Below are 17702 nucleotides of genomic sequence, written 5' to 3' on the forward strand. Positions count from 1 at the left end.
TAGAGCATTCCCATTACAATAACAATGGCAGTTTGGCGCATCGCCATGGCAACACGGTGCAAAAAAAATACATGGATCTGATTGACTTTATTGATTGGGATGGCCAAATGGAATTTTGTATGAAATTTGGTACCATTTCAGAAAACTACATTTTCAGTTCTCCATACAAATTTATTTGATATATTGAAATAATCATATTTTTATTAAAAACAATATATGCGATAACATATCCAATAACATTACAATGACATATTATATGTTTTTTGAAAGCTCTCGACTTTCCCGAGTTTCGCCCATGCACTTATGAGTGCCCATGCACTCATTGTTGCGGAAGGGGGCTGTAGGGGCTCGTGCCTAATAATAATATTTTTAGCAAACACAATATATCCAATAACATTAGAATGATGATATTATAGGTTTTTTGAAAGCTCTCGAATTTCTCCACGTCACCATGGGGTCAATGGCAAATGACGGGCGCATCAGCAATGACATGTTACTAAGAACAAATATGCATATCCCATCCCATGCCGTTGCTAGGCTACAGGAGTCAAGGCAGGGGCGACAGGGGACACGAAGTTGCGCCCGGCATTCGCCATGATGTCAGAGTCACCCATTGACCTCCTATTGACTTCCATTCATTTTAGCAGTAATAAATATAGCCTGTAGTATGGGTGCTTGGATAGGGCTCAATGCAGGAGTGTGTTTAGCCCATTGACTCAATGTTGACGATGACATGTTAGCAAGATCAAATATGCATATTCCATGCCTACGGCATTGGGTTGCTAGGATACTGGAATCCACGCAGGGGGCGACAGGGTGAAACAGACTGCTTCGCCCATGCACTCATCATTGTGGAAGCAATAGGCCCTACGCCCTGTAGGGGCTCGGGCCTAAAAAAGAGTGGAAATGTGTCTGACAGAGGAGCTGCCCGAGTGTGTTGGAGAGGCTCAGAAAAGCAGAGGAGCAGGAGAGGGGAGAAGGAGAGAGAGGGGGAGTGGCAGAAAGAGGCAGAAAGGAGAAGAAGCAGGGTTGAATAAAAAAAAAATTTTAGCTCATATTTGAGCTCATGTTCACCACTAATATTCTACATATAGAATTGTTGTTGTTTTTTTAATATCCTGCTTTTGGGCGATCGTCTCAGTGGCATGATGGCATTCAACATTATTTGTTTATCGTCTATATTTTCCTGACCAATATATTATACTTGAAAATGTGTGACCATGACAGGCCTAGCTCTGACATAAAGCTTGGTTAAGAGTAAACTGAAGAAATAAATCTCAAGTATAGTATAAAATCATTAAAAAATGCATGTGACCCCTGTAACTTAGAGTAAATATGACACATGCTCTAAACTCTGTCTAAAATGCAAAAAGGAAGCAGGAACCTATTTTCACTTAATAATGTCACTTCATGTCCAATTATCCTTTCATTTTGGTCTTCAGTTCTCCAGGAAACTGAAAAATATTTTGGACTAAAACTACCTATGGAGCCTAAGGCTTGTATATTAGATATAAACAACTATACTCGAGAAACAAAAACACTCAACATTATCATGTATGCTGCATGTCTTTCTATACTCCAGGTATGGATCCAAGAACATCCTCCACCCCTTACTCTCTGGAGTGAAAAACTGTTAATAACTGTGCCTTATAAAAGGATTTACAGTGTGTTTGAAGGAAAGCTGGACTCTTTTTTAAGGACTGGTCGCCTCTAAGTGACTTTTTTGGCCCAGAATAGCAGACAGTAGCACAAATAGGTATGAACTAAAATGGCCAATGTATCTCCTGTGGTTTTGTGAAGTGAATGTGGACCAGATTACCGATTTCTATGTTATAAAGGTGGCTCCTACTGGTAATGAAACTATCCCCCTTGTGTGTTTGTTTTGGTGTTTTTTCGTTTTGGTTTTTATTTTTGTTTTTTTGTCCTAACATATGTGCATGTGCATGTACCTGTATTTATGTGTATATATATATATATATATATATATATATATATATATATATATATATATATATATATATATATATATATATATATATATATATATATATATATATATATATATATATATATATATATATATATACATGTATGTGTCCATGGCAATATGTATGCACTGTATATATGCTTTATATGTGTGTGTATATATATATATATATATATATATATATATATATATATATATATATATATATATATATATATTTAATTATTTGTTTTTTCCTTTCTATATTTGTATTACTATTAGTAGGTGTATGTATGTATTTGTTCTGTTACTGCAAAAACCATGAAAATAAATAGATTTAAAAAATGTGTCTGCTGCCTCACTCCCCCCCATCTCTCCCTCTCTTTCACTCTCTCCTTCCTATAGTTTTTTGTCTCCTCAGTACCTCATAGGTTGCGTGTGCGTGTCCACCACAATGTTTTTTTTTGCCATCTCTGCAACTCGGACATGGAAGATTTTTGATTTTAGCGCTCTCTCTCTCTCTCTCTCTCTCTCTCTCTCTCTCTCTCTCTCTCTCTCTCTCTCTCTCTCATCTCTCTCAGTCCCTTTCTCCCTTCTCTCGTCCTCACTCCTGCCATCTTTTCTTTCTTTTTCTCTCTCTGTCTCTTACTCCCCTCATGTCTCCCTGCCTCTTCTCCCTCCCTCTGTCTCTTGTTCTCTCCTCTTTCCCCTACCCCCTCTCTCTCTTCTCTTTGTCCCTTCTCTCTCCTCCCTTGTCTCTCTCTCCTTCCTTCTCTCTGTGTCTCTCTGTCTCTTTCTCTGTAGTCAGCATTTTGTCTCCCCCTCCTCTCTCCTTGTTTCGTGAACACTGCTGTTACTGGTCTGTGCAGTGAGTTCATGGAGGCTTACAGAATGGAGGCTGGGTTCAAACTGTTGAGAGGTTAGTATCAAGTATTTGAACAGGACAACATAGGAAACACTAGATTTTAAATGAAACAGTCAGAGGCAATTTGATTTAAAAAAAAACACACAGATTAGCACAAACTTTCAGACTTTAAAGGCACTGTACCTGCACTGTATTTTTACTGTCTTAAAAATGTGAAAAACAGAACTTGTTTATTTTAAATGGTTTGCCGCAGTCCAATGTTATTCCTCACTTAACTTATATCTTATGGGAGATAAATATTTTAATGCCATACTGGTGAACATGAGCAAAGACATGACATCCCCATGGAGAAAAGCCAGAAAAGTTACATCATGCTCTTTTAAAGTAAAACCAAAAATCTATCTTTTTAAATTAATCATTAATTTGATTGCTTCATTATACTGCCATAACTGTTTTTATTTAGTTCATTTTACACATCGCTCTACAACAGTTATTTGTCTTGGAGAAGATAAACTGGCCTCATTCAGTCCAGATGGTCCCATAAAAACTGGAGTCACAAATATACATACTTCTTTTATTGTGAATTATAAAGGCAGAATGAAAGTGTTTGCCTCAGGGAGAGATTAGTCCCACATATAAACACATAAACCCATCAGATTCTGACTGTACATCAAACAGCAGAACAAACTATTGTAATAGGGTAGATATTGTTCATTAGAAGGCTCTAAAATTCATTTTCATCCGACAAAATCTAGGAAAATGTGATTGCCAGTACACAATCAGTCTACATGAATACAAATGTGATGTCCTTTCAAACGATTAAAGTGGGACTAAACAGCTAAACTCTGCCCACAACCAAATTTCAAATAGAGCTGCTAAGTATCCACACTTCATACTCCAGGTTTTTGTAATCAGAAATACCTGGTTGTGATCAGGGCAGTCATTCGCTATGCCACAAACTACTTTAAATTGCTGAAATCATATTACAACAAAAATACCCCAGATCTCCCCACATTTGCAAAGAAAAAGTACTTGCAATAAATATTGAGACTCAAAATATATTGTTCCAGATTTCATATATTGAACAATAAATTGATATAGTAATTATAGTAGCAGGCCTACCTAGGTTCCACTAAAATTGCAAAAAAAAAGAAGACTAGGAACAGCAGATAGTAGATATTGCCATTAAAACACCATGTACACAGTTTAGTAGCAAAGCAGTGTATTTAGTGTCCAGTTCCATTTGATTTTCAAAAAAAGGAGGAAGCCGGTAACCAAGGCTGGAGAACACCATTTTCTAGAACTAGATCCTGATTTAGATTTTATAATGATTTATAGTATCTTACTGTATAAAAGTAAAAACCTTTTCTATAGTATTTAAGAAGTAACTAAAGCTATCTGCTGTTTCTGAAAGTTTACTCTTTGTTGTGATTGATTACATCCACATGTCACTTCATAAAGACGGCTGACCAATAGGGAGAGAGGGCGATGGAAAAAAAAAATCAAGGAATCATGAATTGGTGATTTTACCAAAACAGCAGGTCATCACAGGGATGAGATCATGATTCCATTTTAACAGCTATATCACCCAGTCCTACTTTTTTCAGATCCCATTTAAAACAACCACAGCTGACCAAAGTGCTTCACATGAGAGTTAAGTGCAAAAACTTGCTAGTATTAAATGCCAAGGACAAGAGTTGGGTATTCAGTCTAGACTTAAACAGAGTTCAAAACTGAGAGGACCTGATAGGCAGAGAAAGATTTAAGCTTTTGATAATAATTTTAGTATCCATACTTTTGACAACACTTCGAAATCCCAAATCCAATGTGGTGGTCAAGAGTCCTTTGCTGTTTAATTGCCAATGTAATTCTGCTTTGGTGTACCAGATTTACACCATGTTTAGTCCTGATTTAACCCTGATCCTAGATTAGTCCTGGTTCAGTTCTGAGGTGTTGAGAATACCAGTAGTTTCTCAGGGATCACACCAGCAGGGCAGTGCAGTCGAGCCACCTCCAGGCTCAGGGGAACGTGCGGTGGATCTCTGCCCAGACTCGGTGCCTCCTCCCTGGGCTTTGTGGTTTGCGTCAGCCCCTCCCTCTGACAGTTCCAGCCCAGTGCTAAACCAGGTCTGCTTCACTCACACTGTAATGAGAAGCATATCTGTTATGTTCTATCTATACTTTCTATCATTAACAGAATAAATAAAAGTATCACCACAGTTATGAATGTATATATATGAATGTATTCTGTGTATTTTGTTTGTGACCTTTTTTGTTTAGTCATGGTAACATTTATCATGTAATTGTTGCACCAAATTTATAAAGAAAGAAATAGCCCTATTTTACGTTTAAATGTTGTATATTACGCAAAATTGACAGCTACAGCTACAGCAGTTAACAGCTACCTTTTACCTTTTTGTTCTGTAGAGATTGGAAATTCTAGGGCTGAAATTGTAGAAATAATTCTGGTGAAGGTGTTTTTATACAGGAAGTGCTCCACTGTCCAGAGTGTTTTCAGATTGAGAGAAGAACTCAGGCTAAATATGCAGAGTGTGTGTTAAACATGTGTGAATGGAACAAAGCACAACTCCAGATATGTTTTTGAAGAGAAAACAGAAAATAGTGTAATATGGATCCTGTAAGAATAAATATTCTGTGTTTGTTTGCTGTAGTTATAATTGATGACACCCTTGGATCATTATGTTGTATTTTGAACATTTTAAACCCCGATATTGCGGTAAATTGATTTAATAAAAGAAACACTGACGTCCTGAGATTCCCACCTGTCTTTTCACAGTTTTAGGGTTTTACGATAATCATAAACATCATCACAACAAAGTTCCCTTTCAGACAAGGCCACATAGACCCTTCTATGGACAGCTGCAGTTCGCGGGACTGAGCAGTGGAATTTTGTTTTGATTTTTTGGTGCTACAATGGCTACACGATGCTTTTGAATCAAGATGGTCAATGAGAAGGGAAAACAATGATAACACACATAAAAGCTCTTAAAAGTCCCTAAGTGTTTTATGTGCAAGAATAGCGATGCATCGTTCATGTAGCCTTTGCAACTTTTATTATTATTATTATTATTATTATTATTATTATTATTATTATTATTATTATTATTATTATTATTATTATTATTATTATTATTATTATCATTATGAAAACTGTACAGTGATAAAGGCCCTTGCCACCCCTTGTGATCACGGGGTACATGCCACAGCGAAGATTCTGCCTTTTGTTCCCGCTTACATTGTCCATTTCCCCAAAATCAGCGTCTCAGTAATACTACTCCATTTATTTCAATGAGAGAATTTCTGACATTGTCACGCCTGCATGATTGGAAATAGAGACATGTCTTCTTTGGCTTTTTTGTTCAGTATGATGAGTGGAATATGTGTACCAAATTTTTATGGTCTATGACAAACAAAATTTTTTCATCCCAGTTATCCAAAACCCATGTATTTCAATGAAAAATATTGGATGTTGCCATGGCAACACCTTTACAAATAGAGATATGTTCTCATTGGCATTTTTGTTTGGTATGGCAATAGGGATGTCCATACCAATTAATTAGTAATTTTTTGAGTACCATTCAAAAGTTTAAGGGGGCGCTGTGTAGCAATGTAATATCTGACATATGTAAATAGCATATGATTTCAACGGTCAAGTTTTAACAAAAAGTATATTAATGCCGGGAAATTGGACACTGCATGTTTGAGTTACGTGCCATTTAAAACTTAAAAAAAAAAACGTCTTTTAATGTATTTTGAATTTTGAGGTGGTGCTATTGAGTCATTTTGAAAGAGTAAATTTTTCAAAATAATACATTTTTTACCAAACTTGAATTTTGGGTTCAATAAAATTGAGTTTTTGTTAACGTTCAGGGGTCAAAAGTGACTTCAATCCAGCCACCAAAATAATAAATAACAAGAATAATGGAAAAAAAAATTTCCACCCATTATTTTTCTCCCAAACCATAACAGCTATAGTCATGTGACTTTCTCACATTGTGCCCCATCACAAAAAGGCCCCTGTGAATTTTTCCATAAGTCCACGACAAATAGATTGTCTTCTACAAATTTTTGAAAATGAAACTTCAAGAGGGCGCTAAAGAGCCATTTTGTGAAATAGTGCCATGATTTGCATATCATTGCATTCAGCTAACAAATGTGCTGTAAACGCTGTATTAGCTTTTTCCCAACAAAAAATGTGTAAAAGAGAAATATTTTATTGAAATGTTCCAAAAATTGCGATTTTGTTGAAAATTCACCATGACCACACCCAAAGTCATATTCAAAATGTAAATGATAATCTTTAATCACACATGGGTTTAGTGGAAATTGGCCAAATTTGAAGTGGTTCTAATGCAAACTGTGTGAGGAGATGTCCTGAATGTGAGGGTGTGCACTTTTGTCATTCTTTGTTTGATCCAATATGGCCGACTTCCTCTACATTTTAGGGCGGGGCCATAATTTCATTTTTGTCATGTCCCGACATGTACTATTTTTTTTTATGTGCGTTTCAGATTTTTACGTTGACTTTTCCCCGAGTCGGGCTCCCATTAGCCCCATGAAAATGAAAGTTTGAGGGAGCGCCACCGAGTCGTCTTTTGTTATTTTTTCTTGTTTTTTTTTGTGACAGTTAGAGGTTGTGGAGTTCTAATTTTTGACACCACTCACTGCCTGGTCGGGGCGTGTTTACTACTTGATTTTTGCCATTTTCCATGTTCCGGACGTGGTTTTAATGAGTCCCTCGCTGGGACGTTGTCCCAGGCTCGGGCCTAATAATAATAATAATAATGGAAATTTTTGGGGGCAAAGCCCATTGACTCAATGTTGACGCTGACATGCTAGCGAGACCAATGTGCTTATCTCTCGACCTTTTCTCTCCCCTATCCCCTGTCCTCCCTCTCCCCTCTCTCTCTCCTCTCTTTCTCCTCTCATTTCCATCTTCCCTGTTCTCTCTCTCCCTTCTCTCTTCTCTCTCCTTTCCCCCCTCTCTTCTCTCTCCCCCCTGTCCTCCTCCCCTCCGTCCTCCTCTCACTCTCCTCTCCCCTCTCTCCACTCTTTCCTGTCACGACATTTTCTCTCCCTTATTTCCTGTCCTCCCTCTCCCCTCTCGCTTCTCATTTCCATTTTCCCTGTTCTCTCTCTCCCTTCTCTCTTCTCTCTCCTTTCTCCCCTCTCTCCTCCTCTCCCCCATCTCTCTCCTCTCTCCTCTCTGTCCTCTCTCCTCCTCTGTCCTCTCTCCTCCTTTGTCCTCTCTCTTCTCTCTTTCCTCTCTCCTTCTCTCTTTCCTCTCTTTCTCCTCTCTCTCAGCTCTCCGCCCCACAGTTTTTCTGGTTGCTCTCGGTTACAAGGCTATTTCACTAACTCTCCAGTAACACATTTTCTCTCTCCTAACCTCTTCCTTCCTTGCTTTCTCACCTATAGCCCCTTCCACCATCTACTGTATCTCCCTTTCTAGCTCTTTTTCTTAATATCTCTATATAAATATCGCTCTCTCTTTCTCTCTGTTTATTTATCTATCCATCTCTTCTCTATATATAAATCTTTCTCTTTCTGTCAATAGTAAGGTTTGTGGACGCCTCTCAAAGCGCTGCATTGTAGTCATTATTTATTCTCTCTGTACTTGGTGATGATTTGTTACTTTCGTGGCCACAGCTGCCCTGAGGCAGAGTGACAGAAGTGAGGCTGCTAATCTGTGCCATCAGCCCCTCCAAACCAGCACCAACACTCACACTATACCTATCTATCATCTCTCTATGTGTCCCTACAGTCTTCAACGTTTCCTTCCTATATTTTTACAATGATTTTATTGATCTCACCCATCTCTTGCTCCCTCTATATTCTATCCATCTATCTCTTTATCTCACTATCTGTCCATAGTGATCTCTCACCTACCGTCTCTACAGTCTTCCCATAGACTTTATAAAGAAGTGGACTAAGGTGTGATGTCACCCATAGCTATAGTTATAGTGGCGAATTTGGAGCCAAGTTCCATATTTGGAATTACCACTGTGAGTATCATAGCAACCAAAGAGCCAATCCAGAGTGAGGCAGTTGAAGGTAACACCACTTTCGTAGCAATCCTATCAATCAAACCTATTGCCAACTCTAGCGGGAGTGACCTTGGGGAAAGAAGGCAGCTGATTTGTCTGTTAGTAATGTTCATATCTTGATTTACGGACACAATAGCGAAATAAAATCACCAGGAATATGTAGAGCGGGTTAATACAAACATTTTAAGACCAAAATGACAAGTTAACGAGAGAGAGTTTTTCAGTGTAAAGTGAATAGGAGCCGATGGAGCCAGAAGAGCTCCTATGCTCACTTTCTATTTGGAACATGGCGGCTAGCATGTTATTTGTATTCCATATATATACATATATATATATATATATATATATATATATATATATATATATATATATATATATATATATATATATATATATATATATATATATATATATATATATATATATATATATATATATGTATATATATATATATATATATATATACTAATATATGTATATATATGTATATATATATATATTCAGTCTAAGTCTTCCTTCATTTTTATTTATTTTTTTGTGTTTTTCTTTTTTTTTAATTTAACATCACAGTTTGAATTTATAACTTATGTTGGTTAAATCCACTGTTGTGATTTTGGGTATACAAAAATGAGTTGATTTGAAACTGAACAAATGAATCCTACCTTATATGATCTTGTGTATGCATTTGCTAACTAATTAAACAACTGATAGCCTATTACATGTATTCTTCTATTAACATAATATTCTTGATTATGTATTTTATTCTCTATGGAGTCTCTCTGTGGTCTTGTGTGTAAAAAACAGCTAAACAGCTCCTCTGTGTGCTGTAATAGGCACATTACGCCCCTTACACACAATTCCTCACAGCTCTGGGGCCTCGTAATAACTTTATTAGGCTGTTTGCGTTTAGATCCTGCTTTACACTCTCATAAATTTGTGTAATAAACTTGAGCATTTAAATTGGACATTCACAGGTAGATGTGGACATTTTAGTTGCGATTCTAATTTTTAAAATAACTTTGTTTATTGCTCTTTATTTACACAATGTTTTATTGTGTTTGCATCACTAACTACAGCTAGGGTGACCCCCCTTTGGGTGTCAGAGGGGCTGTAAAACATGCTTTATAATGAAACCTTATCAGATATTGGTGTCAACACAGAAACATTTGGTGGATCTGATATCGGCTTGCAAATATCAGTTCAGCCAATATTCTGGTTGTAGCTATACAGTGGGGCAAAAAAGTATTTAGTCAGCCACCAAATGTGCAAGTTCCCCCACTTAAAAAGATCTCTGTCTCATAGTTGAAGTGTACTTACAGGCCTCTCACATCTTTTTAAGTGGGAGAACTTGCACAATTGGTGGCTGACTAAATACTTTTTTGCTATACTGTAATATATGTGATAGGAATATTTACTGCTTGTATTCAGCTCAGAAAGTCACATAATGTTTGAACTTTTATGTACACAAAGTTATTCTGTGGTTTATTGTGGGATAAATAACAGCTACATACACATTTGGATCAGTTCTATCTTATTTTATTTTTGTTTTAAGGAAATAAATACTGTTTTTAGTATCTACACTGGTGTCCGTATCACTTATCAGCAGATACTTAAAGCTCTAGTATCAGAATCATTATCGGAACTGAAAAAGCCATTACGGTGCATCTGTAACGAATTAAAATGTAGGGAATAGGAAAAAAGTTACTTTGTAAATATTATCCATATAGAATCTTCCAGTCACATTTCCACATTTATTTGCTTAGAAATGTAGCAATCAATGTAAAATACAAACACTTGTTTGACCGTCGACTAATAAAACACACAAGTGCTATTAAAATAATTATTAGTTGCACACATAAAATGTTACTTTTTCATTGATGCCATATAAATTCTAAAAAGTAACATGTACATAGAAAACTATTAGAATGATACTAGATTCTTAGGTTGTACTGGTTTTCAGGGTTGTAATATATTTGCAGCTGTTGCTTTTCCACTCTGCCTCTTTCTGTTACGGCAGATAAAAACAAACATCATATGTTTCTAAAGTTATCTATGAGCTTAAACTTTCATAGTTTGTTGCCTGTTTGCCATTTAATGACATGTCTTTCTTTCTCTACAGTTGATTTATTTATCCATCCACAATCCATTTATTGCACAGTCCCCATTATTTAACAGTCAATTTGACCACACATTCAAGACATCTACATTTTACTCACCCCCTTCATATTTTGCCCATATGCTACATGAAAATATATCTTCATGGAAAATAAGTTAAAATCACATGCCACAGTGCATCACAGTCAACAATGCATGTTTGGTTTGACCATAGCCAGTTGTTCATTTGAGCTTTAAAAGAATGTTAACAGAAAACTCTTCCAAAGGTTCCCACCTTGAACAGATAATCCATTCTGACCAAAGGTGGTCCATCTGTGGGGAATCATGTGGTCACGTCTGGTGGTGGCTCGTGTGGTGGCTCGTGTGGTCCTTGCTGAATTGTCTTTATATTTAATGTACTCCTTTAACGGTGGTGGTGGGAGTGTTGGACCTTATAAATTAGGCTGCTCTTTTAAGGTTGACCATGTTGTTAAAGCCTAATAATCTATGCTTTTTAAGAATATGACAGTGGTGATGGAAAAAGATTTTTTTTAAGTATTTTTAGACCTCTTTTATAGAGGTTTCCAATGGTTTTAAGTGTTGTGGGGCAGGCAAGAGAGCAAGCAGTTAAACAATAGTCTATGTGAACAGAAATAAGAAAATAAGAAATAAGTTTTAGAAAATAGTTTTAGCAGCACTCATGTTTTAATTGTTCTGGATGTAACAAAAATTCTGATTATTAAATTGGATTACTTGTAACACTTTTTACATGACTTTTGAAAGACAATTCTGGATCTAGAATAACTCCAAGGTATTTAAATTCTGGAAGCAGATCAAATTCTACTCTGTTAAGGAAGACATGCAATTGCTTTTTTCAGTATGATGTTTTGAGAAGTACATACAGATCATTTTTGTGGTATTTAACAAGCTGCACAAATCCTTAAGCAAGAAGATAAGACGATGCACAGACGATAAAGCAGTTGTGAGGTGATCAGCAGCTTGCTGAAAGTTTTTGGCTTGAGTGTGTATGATTGCAGTTTGAGGTGGTTACTCTAATCTACAGCCTTTCCTCATCACTCTCAAAGAAACATCATCAATTGTTTCTCCAGAGCATCTGACAAGTCTCTCTCATCTGGCTGTGACAACTCTTACTTTATGTATGCTATCCTTGATCCCAGAAAGCAAATAAGTTTGACAAAATCTTTTTGGGTTAGAGGGGGTTGGTGAGTCGAATCCCGCTCTCAACATAACACTATAAGATTCACTGACCCACAGGTTTGTGGCTCGGTCCCAGCTCCCACAGATGAATACTGGGGTTGTGTCCTTGAGCAAGGCACTTATGTCTGCATACACTGGTGTATCAATGTGTGTGTGAATGTGGTTGCTGTGTTGGTGCTAAAAATTACTTTAGAAAACATACACAATTTATAATTATTTATTTATTAATTTATGTATCTGTTTATTCATGTGTTTGTTTGTTTATTTGTTTGTTTATTTATTTGTCTGTCTGTTTGTTTGTTTGTTTGTTTGTTTGTTTGTTTGTTTGTTTGTTTGTTTGTTTGTGACAGTGCAAGTTAATAAACAGACATGATACAACATGAATGTATATGTATCATAGCCAAAGGCTTATTTCCATCTGTTGTCCCAGGGTTGAGATCACAAAAGGGACTCATTACACTACTCCCATTATTTCATAGTCAGTTTGAAGGAGGTAAATATGAAATGTAAATGTCTTGAATGTGTGGCCATATTCAGCTCACAAAAATGAAAATATGTCTCCATAGAAAATCTGCTAAAATCACAATGCAACAATAAATTAATGCATGTTTGGTTTGACTATAGCCAGTTTTTCATTGGAGTTTAAAAAAAAACTCTACGCAGGATATTCTCACAGAAGACTGTTTCACTGTTCCTATCTTGGGTAGATAACACATTCTAACCTCTGGTGGTAGCTTGTGAGGTCCTTTCTGAATTGTCATTTCATTTTATTGAATGTACTTCTTGAATGATGGTGGAGCGAGGGAGTGTAGGACCTCATAAATCAGACAAGCTCTTTTAAGGTTGACAATATTGTTAAAGTCCATCAGTCCAAAGTCTATGCTTTTTCAGAGTGTGACAGTAGTGGTGGGAAATTGTTTATTTATCCAGTATTTTTAGACCTCTTTTACAGAGGGTTTTAGTGGTTTAAGTGTTGTGGGGCAGGCAAGAGACCAAGTAGTTAAATAATAATAATCATAGAATGGAAATAGGTTTTGGCAGCACTCATGTTTAAGTTATTCCAGGTGTGACAAAAAATACGATTATTGAATTGGATTACCTCACACTATGAAAGGGGTCGACTCTCATGGATCTGACCCATTGGTTTGTTTCCTGTCACCTGCTTTTACCAGTATAAGTATTAAGTCCTACCGTAGAACATTCCAGGCAATGCAATAACATCTCCATATAAACAATACCTCACCAGAAATAGTACATAGTGCACTTTTAAGATTCATTGCTATTTAATTTCCTCATACAACTGACGTTTGAGTTTATTTGCAAAAGAGATTCAATAAAATAGTTATTGTTCATATATGGCACATATCTGTCTTTGCATATTAAACTCTTAATTTTATAAATATGAAAGTAAAAATATTGGCTTGAATTATCTATTTCCCTAAAATGTGTAATGTTTTAGAGTACGGCAGACATCGTGAATGCTTTAGATTAGGGTCACCAAATCTCACTTTAACCCAATCCCCAAATGAGACAGATAGTGAATATAGTTTTAAGGTTGCCCCGAACGTGAAGTGGCCAAACCAGTACCTTACCACCGGGTAACCACCAGAACCTCTCTCATGGATCACAGCGCAGACGGTCCAACCTGTTGTGCTGAGAGACGGCTCTGGAGACGCTCTTTAAATGAGCTGTCATTAAACATTAACAACACGGACAGACTCACCGACGCATTGTTCTATTGTTTATTCAGCCTCTCACCCTGATTTTGACCCAAAACTAGGCAGCGGCAGATGTTTATTGAGCGCGGTCACTATTATCATGCAGAAACGAGTGACATCCGACTCTCCTGCACCAAGCACCTTTTAGCAACACCACCGAAGCTCATAAGCGATTTCATAGATCACACGGGATGAGTCAATAGCGCGGATAAAGCAGATAAAGCGTTTCATTTTCCCATGCACGTTTAATACATGTTGTAATACATGCTAACTGCTGAACATAATTACGCCTAGATGGAACGGATTTGTAAAAACATGTATTGGCAAATATAAAAAGTACTATATATTTTTCACTACCAGATTTTGGTTGTTAATAGTTGCCATAATGTGCGTATTTGTACTTCCTAGTTCTATGCCTAGACAAAGTTGTATAACTTTTACGCACAGATTTTAAGTAGATGGAACAGCTAAACTGCTAATCTTTATGTATATACACTGTATATACAGAAAAAGCGGACTTTTAGTCTATTCAGTGCGTATTTTGAGTAGGGTAGTTTCTATAATTGGCACTGTTTTGGATTTTCATTCACAAAACTGCCCATGAGGGGTGAGGACACGCTATGTAAATCCGTAGACTCTATATTTAAAATAAATTACTTTAAATTTCTTACACAAACTGCAGTGTCTCTGGTGCCTTCATTTGACAGTCACATTCAATATTCATTCTGCAAGTTCCTCGATCCTCCCGGTAACTATTTGGAAATTCCTAGATGTAGATTCTTATTTTAGACCAATCTGCCAGTGATGGTCTATGGGTCGGGCTATATAACTTTATAAAACTATGTCATCCCTAAACCACTCCACATCTGAAACATGTGCGTGAAGACCTATGCTTTATGTGTGAGCAGTTCCAGGCTACCAGGGCCCTTGGGCTAATCTAGTGGTCACTTTTGGCTGCAGCAGACGCTCTTTTCTCGAGAAGCATTGAGGGGGTCATGTGTCATACAGTTTAAAAGCAATGGCGTAGCTACAGGAATGACCAGGGTCACATATGTAGGGAATGAACAAAAAATGAGCTATGCTAGAGCAATTAGAAATCAAAACACAAACATAAAACACAGTGGTTGCCGTTGAATAAAAAAAAATGTTTTCTGGTTTAAATAAGTTTGTATAATAAGTCTGTTTTAAATAAGCTGAAAAGTTTGGAAAATATTGGTTGTTGGTTACTATTTCGCTTTACGAACGCGTAACTTTGCCGCAATTACGCGTGCCTGAGTGAGTGCGGAAAGGAGAGAGAGAGGTCAGTGCAGGATTGGTGGTGGCCTTTTATTTTCGCGCTAAGAAGAAATGTAGAGGGGATTAAGTGTTTTTGAAGGGCTCACCTTTTATTTAAACAAATCATTCACCCGAGCTCCTAAAAGGAATTTGGCACACGTGAACCAAGATTGGGGCTCTAAACCCATCCCCCCTCCCGCGGAATCGGAGCCAAGGCTCAGTAATTCTCCCCTCTATTGCTTTGACACCGAATACAATCAGCCCTCATGATTGTTAACAAATGTACGACACTGAGATGACATGTTCCTTGAAGACCTTAGTAACACCTTGAGAACCATCCTCTCTCGATACTCCGGGATCTTAAATGAAGACGCAGCATTTTGACAGTTAAAAAAATCACGTGTAATTTCGGATTGTATCCAGACTTTTTGTGTCATTATCATGTCAGCTTCGCTCTATCTGCAGTTCCGTCCACACTGTAGATACTATATGGATTTAAGTCAAGTTTATGCTATAACCGTTTAAGCATATATTTTATCACGCCAATAAGAACGGATACTGATATCCGTATATTCACACAGGCATGCACATATGCATTCAACCACTAGTGATGAGAATACTTTGAAAACGTATTTAGTTAAAGAATAGAACACTTTTACATCGAGTTGGTTTATATTATAGTGCATGGCATATCATTACAAAGAGCTTTATTTTTTCATTTATGTCTAATTAGAGACAAAATAATACAAATTAGTATTCAGAATACGTATTTTTGATACATGTATCTTCTTTCCAACACTGTCAATATAATGCAACATGACTGCAAAACTCCTCTGCACTCCAGAATTATATCGACTGAATGAAACTTCCACTGTGTCCATAATATTATTAGCGCTTTTGCTGGGGCCTAAAAGTGATGTAAACCTAGTAGTCAATTTATAAATGACGAAGGAGGGAGGGGAGGCAGGGGGGGATTTCAGAGGGCAGAGCGCAGCGCTGCCACACAGAGGTGCAGAGGCCAAGAAGGACAGGAAGCAGAAACAACCGCCGCGTCCAAACTTTTTGGTGTTCATTTCCATCCACACACTGACAACGCCGCGGAGTGGACTATATTTGGATTTTCAGACAAAACTGGGGCGCGGGGTCTGCGACTTGTGCGTAAAACATCTACGACTCCATTGCGCGTCAAGACTTGACAATATTTTACACTGATCACCAGTTTTACATTGCCGGGCAAATGACCTTTTCCATCTCATGGCAGTTTAGTTTTGTTTCAAGAGGACGGCGCCCGGAGAGAACCGCACTGACCAGGACGCGTCTTTGTGCCATGTCCCCACAGCAGAGCACTTGTCTTCAGCGGAGTATGGAGCACGGGTCGGTCCGGTGGAGAGCGCGCGGAGCTGTCCGACATCTGCTGCTGACCCTCACCTTCCTCACCTGCAGCTCCCGGATGCTGCTCGTGGACGCCGGCTCCTGGTGGTGAGTTATTAACTGAGCATAAAAGTGGGTGAATGAACTGAGCATAAAAGTGGGTGAATGGCATCGCGTGGGTATAAACTACTAATCTGAATGAATGCTTGGTATAGTTTTAGTCAAGTTTTATACTAATGCTTGTGTATCTTTACGCATAATTACACACGGTTGAGTACGGTCAACTACTCTTTTGCCTTGTGGTTTATAGGACTGTGGATTATAGTTATTGTATTGTTGTTTAGGGTTGTCTCTTGTGCGTGCCTCTGTGTGCGCGTGCATGTGTGTGTGCGTTATGGAGGATTGTTTTGCGTCATGCCGCGAGGTCCCACTCGCCTGGCGTACAAGGCAGCGGCGCTGAATGGAACAAATGTGAAGGCTCTGTCACAATATTTACCCTGGCCTCTGCCCAAATGGCGTGTGGTAACCTGCTGCTCATTAACCGCACTTCATCCAAACTCACCAAAAGTTAAAACTAATCTTCAGGACAAGTCATGGTCACCAAGAAGGAGCGTGTAGTTTCTTCAAATTAGCTCTTGTCATTTTAACAATAGATTACCATGGATTACTATTAGATAATCATTATATGCCTCAAGGTATTTTAAGTGGGGCACTTGCAGCTAACCGCTTCCTAAAACCTTTTATCCTGTAGGTTCATATCTTAAGAATATGTCACCTGTCCCTCTGTTGTGGTAGACACTTTGGCATTTGTGAACCAAAAGCATGTGCACAAACATAACTATACCCACAACATATTATGTTTGTAGTAGGTGTCACACCTGTCAGTTGGTTAGTGGTTATCTGAGGAAAATTGTTAAAAAGGCTGAACAAATTCTACAAACTAATAAAAACATTGCTATAAGTTTTGGAGAGTTACTGCACCTGTCCTGGCTGTGTGTGCTTGTTTTGAATGCTGACTAAATGCCTCTTGTATCTCAGGTCCATGGCAATGACTTCAATCCAGCGTCCAGAAATGTACATCATCGGAGCGCAGCCTCTTTGCAGTCAACTCTCTGGTCTCTCACAGG

General features: G+C 37.7%; 1 protein-coding gene across 1 annotated transcript in view; it reads left to right on the top strand.

Moving 5' to 3' along the window:
• The window catches only part of wnt5b (wingless-type MMTV integration site family, member 5b), a 153036-nt gene that overhangs the window by 112880 nt on the left and 22454 nt on the right, over positions 1-17702 (top strand). Inside the window, exons 2-3 of the mRNA XM_033989418.2 lie at positions 16544-16683; positions 17614-17701. Of these exons, the coding sequence (XP_033845309.2) occupies positions 16568-16683; positions 17614-17701 (204 nt within the window). The 5' untranslated portion in view covers positions 16544-16567. The remainder of the gene's footprint in view (positions 1-16543; positions 16684-17613; position 17702) is intronic.

Source organism: Periophthalmus magnuspinnatus, chromosome 23, assembly GCF_009829125.3.
Source record: "Periophthalmus magnuspinnatus isolate fPerMag1 chromosome 23, fPerMag1.2.pri, whole genome shotgun sequence".
Classification (NCBI taxonomy): Eukaryota; Metazoa; Chordata; class Actinopteri; order Gobiiformes; family Gobiidae; genus Periophthalmus; species Periophthalmus magnuspinnatus.